This window comes from Cryptomeria japonica, chromosome 8, assembly GCF_030272615.1.
Source record: "Cryptomeria japonica chromosome 8, Sugi_1.0, whole genome shotgun sequence".
Lineage (NCBI taxonomy): Eukaryota > Viridiplantae > Streptophyta > Pinopsida > Cupressales > Cupressaceae > Cryptomeria > Cryptomeria japonica.
The window spans coordinates 563,421,158-563,433,657 of NC_081412.1; the positions used below are offsets into that span (position 1 = coordinate 563,421,158).

General features: G+C 34.4%; 1 protein-coding gene across 1 annotated transcript; it reads right to left on the reverse strand.

Moving 5' to 3' along the window:
* Positions 1-1,153: 1,153 nt before the first annotated feature.
* LOC131054323 (pathogenesis-related thaumatin-like protein 3.8) lies at positions 1,154-2,110 on the reverse strand. Its single transcript, XM_057988802.2, has 2 exons — positions 2,023-2,110; positions 1,154-1,923 (listed from the first exon to the last, which is right to left on the reverse strand). The coding sequence occupies exons 1-2, from the start codon at positions 2,087-2,089 to the stop codon at positions 1,337-1,339; spliced, it is 654 nt and encodes a 217-aa protein (XP_057844785.2). The 5' UTR covers positions 2,090-2,110; the 3' UTR covers positions 1,154-1,336.
* Positions 2,111-12,500: the final 10,390 nt, after the last annotated feature.

The window sequence follows — 12,500 nt, forward strand, 5'->3', positions numbered from 1 at the left end:
ATAATTTTACTTTCAATTTTTCATAAAACACATAATTTTCTTGTGACATCCATCAAAGGATTCCCAAAGTTCTTCCATCTCAAAATACACACTTTAATAAACAAAAAAAAGAAAACATTTCAAATAAGAAAAACATACACTTAGTATATGTACATATTGTAAAACACACTATTTCATAAAACCACAAGAACACCTTAGTACCCCAATTCAATCTCTTTCATCAACTTGGACAAACACATGCAAGGAAATCTTGTTATACACTCAAAATTCATACAATGATCCTTTTCTTGTGCAAATAGGATTCATACACACAACTATTTCACTATACGCTCAGAAATGCATGAACATAGTTGTTCTATTTGGCATTGATAATATTCCAACATTAGTAATCTATTTTATACCAACAAAATGGACATACATTAAATTTTATTATGCAACCATAAAATTCATATAAACAACTGTTTCTTTTGTACCCACAAAACGCGCAAATATTATTACTCTCATTTTTACTTCAAAATAAATACAAATGATGCTCCTTGCACATAGATGTGTTAGACTAGCAACCTTCCTTTTTGAATAATTTGTAATTGATAAACTCCTATGTAAACATCTAGTATAAGGTACAAATTGATTGCGAAAATATTGGAGTGCATGTACACCATCTTTTGCAATAACTATTTGATCCTCTATAATAGATTATCTTGTATAAGGTTAAGTGATTGTTCCATCTTCTATACAAGTGAAGGGTTGAGAAATAAATGAATAGTTTTTAATAAGATTATATGACATCTTGTGTAAGAAATTTCTAAGAACTTTACCCAATAGAAGACACAATTATCATTATTGAATTTTATGTGACAAAAAATATAGAAATATGTACAATTAGAAATGTATATTCTTTTTAAAGAAAAAAGCTTTACATTCTTTCAACAAAATAGTTCTACCAATATTTTTATTAATTTATATATTTAAAAATTATAAATAATCATATAATTTTAGTAATAGGCCTAACCTATCATAATGATAATAGGAGGAGAAGCATCTACTATCTTAGCTATGAAATAAGACTTTAAAAAAATATATGACATCTAATTTTTAAATATAAAGAAAATAAAATATCGACGTATATATTTATTATCAATATTCTCTCAGAGCAGTGTATTGCGTGTGAATTACGCTTCTCTCATTACTGTTGAGATGACAGCAATGTTTTATTGATAATAAGTGGTGAGAGTTGCAACTACCAACGGCCTACGCGGCTACATCACAGTGTCAATACGAAGATGACAACATTATTAATATACTAATCCACACACAAACATAATCCTATATATATCTAGGGACAGGATACAATACTGTAGTCTGTACCAGAGGGGCAAGCGAATGTGGCCGTATCGTCCTTGGCATAACTGTAGGCCTGAGGGCACTGCTGCTTGAATATCATTGAGTAGTTTGTCGCAGGGCAGCTGTTGGTATAACTGCCAGTGCAGCAATACTGGTCTGTTTGAAAGGCAACGCAGGCACTTTTGCATCCGCCAGTCACCTTCAATTCAGAAGGGCACACAGCGTTCACGTCGGCTTTGCATGCAGGGGCAGTGCACTGTGCATTGGTAGGGTTGATGGAAAGAGGAATGTTGAAGCCGTCCACTAGCGACACGTCGTAATAGTCCTGGTCGCTCTGAGTGTACTCGGCCACTGTGCAGCTCAGTTGGCTGCCGCAGTCACCGGTTTGACAGGTTCCTTTTCCGCTCGCATCGAAAGAGCAGCCGGTTCGACCCCAGAATCTTGCCGACTGTCTCCCCGCCGCCAAATTAACCGTCCATGTCTGACCCTGGGTCAGCTGCTGCCCTCCTCCCGGTAATCCTGCCGCCCACACCGTGTACCCGCACTGGTTCTTTATATCAAACTTAACTGCTCTCGCCTCTGCGACAAATTATATACAGATACTATTATTGTTAGCCTTGGAAATGTTTGTACTATTCAACTACATACAACACGCATTATGTTACTATGACAGCTTACCTTGAATATAAAGAGATATGGCCATTCCAGCCACAAGAAGAATCACAAGATCTGATACTTTTGCCATTATAACTAGTATCTATATCGCATACAGAAAAGACTGAATGAAGATACAAGGAGGGGTTTGTCACTTATATAGAGAGCTCCACCTCCTACGGAGGTAAGAAGGAAGCAAAGAAGCAAAGACGCGACTTTAAGAGCCGTATATCACACGAAAGCCCTCTTGTCCTTTTTTATTTTTTCTTTTCCCAATTTGTCTTATTTTAATTTGTCTAGGTTTTATATGAAGATGCGACCAGAACATCTACAAGAAGCGCAAGATCTGAAACTTATTGGTTTATACAGCCTGGATTGAATGAAAATGAACTGTTACCAAGGAAGCCTAAACCCAGCTTGAGAAGCGATGTATGTTACGGCAACCCTGGTCACATTCAAGCTTTTCTTTGAAAGATTTTAGATTTTACTGTGTAAATATTTTCATTCAAGATGCGGAGAGTTATCAACGTTTTGGAACATATAGTATTAATCTTGACTTTCTACATTCCGACAATAGATCATGGATAGGAATTCTGACTCAGTACAGTATATTCTGATAAAGAGACAGAATATTATTCCAAACATTGATAAAAAAATATATTTCACAATTAATTTTAATAATATAGACCGCTCAAAGCTGATTTTTTCCAGTATCTTTCGGATAGATGGATACATTGAATAGACCTGCTATGGTAGAAGCAAAGAAGCCACTACCCGACTTCAAAGCCGCCTTTCCTATGAGAGCCCCAGCCTTTTAAAATTCGAATGGTCATCAACAATTAGACTTCTGTTATCTCAGGCTTGCCATTTTCTGCATCATCAAAATCTATTTATTTGTATTCAAAACAGTGATCTCTGATTTTCAATATCCTAAACTTGCGTGAATTTCTAAAGCCTTGACTATGCATGTTAAATTTAGTTAATTATATTGACATATGTTTAATAATGAAAGGTATGGAGGATGAGGAATCAAACACCGTCTTTATCTTATACATAATTAGTAATAATATGTTTTGAACAAGGAATGTAAAGCTTAAAGTTTTTGAAGTGTTTGTCGAGTTATAAAAGAGACAAGAAAGATATTCAAAAGTAGAGAGTACATTTTGATAATGAAACAGAATATTATCCCAAACATTGTTAAAAAAATATTTCACACTTAATTCTAATAATATAGACCGCTCAAAGTTGATATTTTCCAATATCATTCCGATAGATGGATACATTGAGTATTCATGGAGAAGAGATCTCCACATGTTACAGAGGAAGCGGGTAAATCAAGAACGGACTTCAACGGGTTATCCTATGCAATCCAATGGGTTATCAACGATCAGACTTCTGATAATCTGTGGCTTCACATTATCTGCATTGTCAAAGCATATTTGTTTATTATTCAAAACAGTAATCTGTGATTTTTGAATTTCACTTAAATTATGGTACTTTGTTTTTCTTAGTGTGATACTTTGACATTTGCATTGGTCTACAATATTTATTGTTTTAGTATTTTTATAATAAGTTTTGGATGATGTATCTTCCTAGTGGGGAAGGATGTCACATCTTGTTCTTTTTTCTCAGTACATTATTAATACAATAAAGTGGTTGAGACTATGGATAATTGTCTTATGATTTTTTTATTGTTTGTGTAATTATTTATTCATCTTGGATATAATTACACATTACTTAAGTTTACTTAGGTACATGAATATCATAGTAGTTTGCATATGAGACACCTAGAGAGATGTGCTACATTGGGAGTGTGTACGTAGGAGAATTTCCACCTTTTATGGTGTGATCTTGTTTTTAATTATCATATCCACTCATTGTGGAGTGATAATTCCACCTTCGGTGGGTGATCCACCTCAGGTGAAATATTTTACTATTTATCCTACCTACCTTTGCATCCCATTGAACCACATGTCATCATTGTGTGCTCTCTTGTCTCCTAGCCTTTCCTTTATAAGAAGGCTCATCTAAATTGTATGTAACTTGATCCAGTTGATCAGTATTTTCATCTTGATAGAATACAGTTTATTCAATATTTTGTACTTTTCATTGAGCTCTTGATCTTGGAAAAATCTCACATGTGGTATCAGAGCCTAGAGAGCTTCATTGATTAGTCTTTTGGAGATATTTTGGACGCTTCAATTTTTGGATTTGAGGAGATCTGCATTTTTTGGGGGCTTCCTACAACAATTTGGACATCATGGTTGAGTCCGAGAGACCGTTTGCATAAATTTTCAGTATAAACTCGGCCATATTTGGCGAAGGAAAAAATTTTAGAAGTTATTTTTTATTTCTACAAATTTGTTTATTCATTTTTTTATTATTCAATTTAAAGAATTTTTTTTTTCAAGGATCCGCAGACACCCCCCCCCCCGTTGCATGACCCAACATCGTGCCATACAATTGTATTTGCGCAAGGACAGTATTAGTTCCCACCAGCGCACGTACTCCGGCCTTCGGCGACGCTCAACTCTCCATCTTCCGACCACTGCTTTCACACCTCACATCGGCGTTGCCTGTGTTCCGGCCCACACTGGCACTTTGATCTCCTACCGCTGCTCCCGGCTCCCAACCTTGCAACTGCTGGCAACTGCTCCCTCTGGCGGCTTCCATTTTCTGTCGGCTCCAAACCCGACGACTGCAGGCACTCGATCTCCGGTGCAACACAACTCCCCGTTGGGCCGCCTCTGCCCTGCCACCATCGTTCTGCATTGGTCTCCACCTACACCTCTGTGACCCCTCTACGCAAACAATTCAGCCATGTGGGTCCCAGTCACTGCCACATTACCGACCACATTTTTGCCAAGAAGAAAACCTATCATCGCCCAGATACCTACCATGCCAAATCCATGTCACCTACCAAATGGACTGCCACGTAATCTATTGTACAGTCTAGTTAGCATACATAATACTATCAGCAAAACACATGGACTGCCAGGTCGGATTCCGTACAGTCTAGTCAGCAAGTCATGCATCATCTTTCGTATTGTTAACGTCATCATCTGTACAACCTGGACAAGGGCTACGGAGACCATTTTGATGGGAAGACGGCTATCAAATTTAACACATTGAAATTTTGATGTCAGCACTACATCAGCATTTTGGAAAAAAATTCTAACCCCTTCCATTTGCAGTTCAACTTCAAATGGCTATAACTTGCTCATTTTGGCTCCTTTTTTGTTGCATTTTTTTTGAAATGGGCTATAATTTCGTGCTCTTCACAATGGTGGAGCAAGTTTCTAATTTTTATGGATGGAGTTTTCAAAAATTAAAAATTTTCATGACTGTACCTGTCTAATCCCCAATTTTGCAACTTCAGAGGCTTCATTTGGGGTTATACAACCTTCTTTTTAGGTGTCGTTTTTTTTTAAAGTGTATAATTTTTCATCTACTTTCATAATATCCCATTAGTTTGCAGTTTATTTTAGTATAAACTATACTTTCAATATTTGATCATTTTTGGCCTATTTGGCAATTGTATTTTGCTTGGATCTTAGTTTAGACCACTTGCAGTATTTTTTGAGGTCTCTTAAAGCCTATTTGAGGTAGTTGTAAAGTTAAAATTAGAAGTCCACCTTGCCTTATTTTGCAAGTGGCCAATTGTATATGCACTAAGTATAAAGTGCCAAATCATAATTTTCTTTTTGGTGGGGGAGTTCTTGATTGAGTAATTTAAGGGGGTGTCTTGTGTGATTGTACCTCCCTCTATCTTGTGTTTTCTCATTTTGGTGCTATGGGTTCTCCTAAATTTCCACTTTTAACTCCTCATAATTATGCTTCATGGAAGACTAAGGCTTGGAGTAAACTAATAGAAAAATGTCTCATTCATTATGTAAATGGAACAATAATAGTGCCATCTAATCCTAAGGTTGATCCTAATGCTTAAGTTGAATGGCTCACTAAAAACTCTATGGCACTTGGGATATTTATGATAAATTGTATGGACAAGTTGATGAGATTAAGGGCTACAAGCTTGATAATGAGCTCGCCACTTTGGATCCCAAGGATTTTGGTACAATCCAAGATTATGTCACAAAATCAAATGAGCTAAGAGAAAATCTAAAGGACTGTGGCATTGACAAGAAGGATTCTCAATTGGTTTATAACTTGTTGGATGAGATTTCATCAGAGTATGCAGCCTTTGTATCTAGCTTTCATAGCTAGAGATTAGCTCAAAGTTCCTCATACACTTCTCCCTCCTTTGATGCATGCACAAAGATATTGATACTTGAGAAATCTAAGTTGACCAAGATGGGGATTCTCAAATCTTCAAAGTCACAAGCATTGGTGGCTAATAAAGGGAATCAAAAAAATCAATGAAAAGGAAAGAATCAAAAGCAACCTAAGTCTAAATAACAACAAGATGGAGCACAATCCTCCTCTCCACAATAAGGTGATTCTACATCCTCACCTAAGAGGAAATCTAAGGACAATATTTTTTGTGCATATTTCAAGAAGTCAGGACATGGTGAACAACATTGTTACAAGAAGGATATTGATGAATTGAAACATCTTCTTGAGAAGAACAAAATCAATTTACCTTCTAGAATGTCTACTTTGGATTCTTCTTCCAAGGAAAAAGATAAAGGAAAGGATCATTCCTTTGGGATAGATAAAGGAAAGGGAAAATATCTTTGTGCTACTACAAGTCATGATTCAAGGATATGACTTCTAGATTTAGGGGCTTCTCATCATATGGCATCTTTGTAGTCTATGTTCTCTTCATTTGAGCCTTACCACATGCTGCAGATTTTGATGGTAAATCATGCATACATGGATGTGATTAGGGATCTATTTTCATTGGGGATAACTCCTTCAATGATGTGTTATGTGTACCCCATTTGACGAACAATCTTCTTTCCATCTATCAAATCACACATGGCACGACACTAAAAACTGTGGATTTCACACCTAATTCACTTATCATTAGAGAATTTGATACTAGACCTATCATTGCGAGTGGGATAGTTGATCATGCATCTCAGTTGTACTCCTTTTCACCTTTTGGTCCTATTGATGAGGATGATTCTTCCTATGTTGATGATTCAGATTTTGAGAACTTTGGGTACTTGAACTTGGGGATTCTCACAGGTGGCCCCATTCATGAGCCTTTCATTTCATCTCCTCCTATTGATATCACATCACCTATTTCACTTGATGATTTAGCTAGTACAATAGTTTTTCCTTCTAGTGATTCAGTGCAGTAGGATATTTCTTGTCTTCTACCTTAAGTTCATTGGGATGACTACTTGACAGACATTGCAAGTTTGTTTGTGGAGTCCTACATTGTATATTTGGGAGACATCATTGATGACATTTATCTTCTCTTTGATGAAGATGATCCTTCTCCGATTGTTGCAAGGGAACACTCTAACCCTCTTGTGCATTATCTACATGATCATTAAATCAAGGTTGACATGATCATGGATACTTTTGTACAAAAGTTGGAGGAGGTCTCTTTATTGTTATAGGAGACATGTGAGTCCTTGGATATTATTCTACATTCATCTCCACTAGATCTTGGAGTGCTTTTGTCAACAGTGTGGAGCAGTTAACCACCTTTGGAGTGGGTACCTTTCAGCATCAACATGGGGACACTTGAGTAGTTTTTAGAGACTCCATTCATCTTGAGTTTTTTTGCTATATCTTCCCTTCATTATTGGGGAGACTTCATGGATACACCTTTGATTTTGTTTCTTCCCAAGGGGAGGAATGTTGTTTGACTTTTGTGGAGCATTTTATTCATTCAACTTTGAGCTTCTACCATTGGTGCAGATTCTACATTGAGGGGGGGCTACTTGGTCTCTCTTCTTCTCTCATATGGGGGGGGGGGGGGAACATTTTCCTCACATGGGGTTTTGTCCTTCTCATACTTCTTTGAGAGTTCTTTGTACATAGTTTTCATCTCTCTTTTGGTGGAGGGATTTTTCCCATTGGGTTTTTCTCTCTTTCCCCACTTTATGAGAGATTGCATTGGTTTGTGTGTATTTTCATTTGTACATGGGTACCTAACATGGCCTAGTAGCCAGAACCCATCTTGCATTACTTCATTGCATTGTATACTTAAGTGCATTCCCCTAAGTTGCACTCAAGGGGGGGTGTTGGTGTAATTATTTATTCATCTTGGATATAATTACACTTTACTTAAGTTTACTTAGGTACATGCATATCATAGTAGTTTGTATATGAGACACCTAGGGAGATGTTCTACATTGGGATTGTGTGTGTAGGAGAATTTCCACCTTTTATGGTGTGATCTTATTTCTACTTATCATATCCACTTATTGTGGAGTGATAATTCCACCTTCAGTGGGTGATCCACCTCATGTGGAATATTTTACTATTTCTCCTACCTACCCTTGCATCTCACTAAGCCACATGCCATCATTGTGTGCCCTCTTGTCTCCTAACCTTTCCTTTATAAGAAGGCCCATCTATATTATATGTAGCTTGATGATCCAGTTGATCAGTATTTTCATCTTGATAAAATACAACTTATTCCTATCAATATTTTCTCTCTCTATTTTGTACTTTTCATTGAGCTCTTGATCTTGGCAAAATCTCACATTTATTATGGATAAATATTTTACATTAGATGTTATTTTTAAATGCATGGCATTAAAATTGAAATTATGATGAAATATTCTTCAACTATTGTTTTGTGGACTAACCTATTGATCACCTAATCTAAGTGGGAATGATGCAAGAACATGTCAAAGATAAGAACTTCATTGTGGTAGAAGTTTCCTACCCACCTTAAAATAATTATCATGATGGATACTAGATGAACACACACTCACATAGTTGTATACATATTGTATTATGCATCATTTAATACTAAATTTTATGCATTTATGGATGTGTAGTTTAATTTTAACATTATGGTTTAAGTGATTTCTATAGTTGTGTAATTTTTTTTTTGTTAAGTTTGTTTGAAATGACTTGATAGGAAACATAAAGCTATCCCCTTATTTTTATGTCATTATACTCATAAACTATGTACTTGTTTTACTAGAAAATAAAATGTTTGTAATTTTTTCAAATACAAACATCTTCCTTTCAAGTATGTATGTATGTATATTATTGTTTTGAATAATATAGAATGATCTTTGATTAGAACTATATAATATTAAGAGAATAACACCACCTATTTAATTATAATTAAAATATTTGAATTTCAAAATTTTAATAAGATATTGCATATGAATTCCTTTTTTCACATTACCCATTAAAATATTGATGAAATTTTTATCAGCCCATATACTATATATATATGGTGGGAATGCCCATCAGTTTTTCCTCCTGTCAGAACCCAAATTAATTTTAGGTTAGTCTTTTGTCAAGGAAATCTACTGTTCCTTCCACCAAGATCTGATTGCATTGTGTACACACCACTACCCCACTTCACACCAATCTATAATGCGATGTTGTAGATGTTGGCACCGATTCTAAGCTTGTTGTCACATGCTGCTATCAATTTTATGAAGTTTTCAGAAGAATCAATACTAATGAAGACTAGCTCGAGTTTCCCTATCTCTCCTATCTTAAAGAATAATATGCACATCAATTTATCGATGAACCTTGAAAAACTCAATCTTTCACTCCAACACCCTACACCTAGTGTTGGAATTGAATCTACTCTTCAACAACATGGTTCCAAGAAATTTATGGATGGCCTTTCAATTTAGTTGTGGATATGGCACTCAAAATGAATGGGGTTCTCTAGAGCTATGAATTTGTTTTTTCTAAGTCTCTTTGTATTTTTCCCTAAGTTTGCATGCCTTAGCATTTCAAGTCCTTTAGGTGCATAATGTTCGTGGGCAATGAGCCTAAAACCTTTTTATTAGTTTTATTATATTTTGAGTGTGATTTTCAATATGTTATTTTCCTTATAGATTTTTCCATGTAAATCTATTGTTCATGTGATAAATGTGCTTTATGCTTTTATGTTTTGCAATTGTAGTATTAGATTAATTGTTCTATAGATCTAAAAAGAATTGATCTAGATTGCTTCACCACCCCTCTTGGTCCAAAGGTGTGTTCAACAATTTTAGACTAGTAATCCACATTTTTCAATCATATATAAATGATTAAATCCTATGTAAGCATATAGTAAAGTTATATATTGATTGTGAAAAATATTGGAGTGTATGTACACCATCTTTTACAATAACTATTTGTTCCTCTATAGTAGATTTCCTTGTACAAGGTTAAGTGATTATTCCATCTTTTATACAAAGTGAAGGGTTGAGAAATAAACGATTAACTTTTTTAATAAAATTATATGATATCTTGTGTAAGAATTTTCTAGTAAGAAGCTTACCCAATAGAAGACACGATTTTCACTATTGAATTTTATGTGACAAAACATATAGATGATGTACAATTAGGAATGTGTATTCTTGTTAAAGAAATGATTACTTTCTTTCAACAAGATAGTTCCACCAATATTTTAATTAATTTATATTTTTGGAAAAATTATGAATAATTGTATAATTATAGTAATGATAATAATAGGAGGAGAAGCATCTAATATCTTAGGTAGAAATAAAGAAGAATGAAAGAAAGATTGTTTTTATAGTCCATGCCAAGCACCATACTACTTGTGGGAGGCACCTAATTGTGCTACAAGTGATATGTACGTCCTCTCAAAATACACGCTTTAATTAAAAAAGAATATTTCAAATGAATAAAACATAAACACTTAGTACATAAATATTGTTAAAAAACACTATTCCATAAAACAACAAGAACACCTTAGTACCCCAATTCAATCTCTTTTATAAACTTGGAAAAACACATGCAAGAAAATATTCTTAAATAATCAAAATTCATACAATGATCCTTTGCTTGTGCAAACAAGATTCATACACACAACTATTTCACTGTACACTCAGAAATACATGAACATAGTTTTTTTGTTTTGCACTTAGAATATTTACACATTACTAATCTATTTTGCATGAATACGTCAAACATTTGATATGATATAGAGACAATTGATTTGGAAAACATCCACAGTTCTGTTACTACATGACAAACATGATCACGAGACATCATGCACAAACATCAATTTCAGTTTTTGTTATAAGAGGTTTTTATGAAATACCAATCACAGTAATGAGATTTTAAAATCACATGGAAAGTATGCCAAATTTGAATCTAGTAGATAGATTGATGCGATTTGGAACTTATTTAAGGGGTACAAGATCATATTGGACCAAATGTCACACTAAACTAACGTACAGGCTTCACCAAATTAGAACACCAGCAATATTCTTTACACTAAGCACAAAAAATTTGTATTGGCTAGACTTACATGCACTAATGTCAAGAACACCATCGAAAACTCCATGGGAAGCACATGCTTAGAAAAAAAAAATGTTATTGAATACCCTCATATAGTTGCACACTATATGCATTTATGACATTCTACTTTCAGGAAAGACATTTTAGAAAAAAAAATGAATGTCATAGACTATTGGTGTAGATATGAATGGCAACATAGAAGGTCAACACATGTACATGGCTAAATGGATCATTAGACATGGATAACATTGATTAGCCAAATGATGAAGAAATAAAGATTACACAACAATATTTCAACACCATTGTTCATGCATGGAATCCGAGAGAAGATACACACCAAAGAAACATACAGGTACTTTAATAGTTTTCAATATAATTGCATACACATACATTTTCTCGTAGATGCTTTCAAAATTTGAAAATAATCAAAGTAAATTTGTTTTGCAGTCAATCCATAATTTTCCTTCGTATCCATGTTTTTAAATATACAAGCCAAATTATGGGAACAAATAGGGATGATGACTATGAGGAAATAGTGAACACTGTAGAAAGACATACAATGTGTAGGGAAGGAACATGTTTATGCAAAAAAAAGAGGAAAAATATCTTGCAGGTACATATCTCTATTAACACTATAGATTTCATGATAATAAAAATTATCAATATATTCATTAACATCATATATCTCTAGATGTTACTTATCAAACCTATAGGAATAATGCCCCCTTGCCAATAAATTTGGAAGGATCAAAATTGGATGAAGATTTACAAACTAGAGAGAAGAAATTTGAACCTACAAGAAATGATGACAAAATGAACACACATAGTCAATATATATTCCAACTTTGGAGGGAAAACATAGATTGTTTCAAAACATGCCATCATAAAATATATTACAAAGTGTGCAGCAAAAGTAGAGAAAAGATAAAAAAGATACCAACAAATTCTATTACAACTCACAAAAGTTGAAAATACAAATGATCTAGCTTCAAAAGCCTATAGAAATCTCTTAACTGAGATAATCATAGAGAGAGATATTGGAGCACAAGAGACAAGCCATATGCTCTTAGAATTACCATTGGTAGAAAGAAATAGAAGATTTATTAATCTAAATTTATTATCTAAAGTTTTCA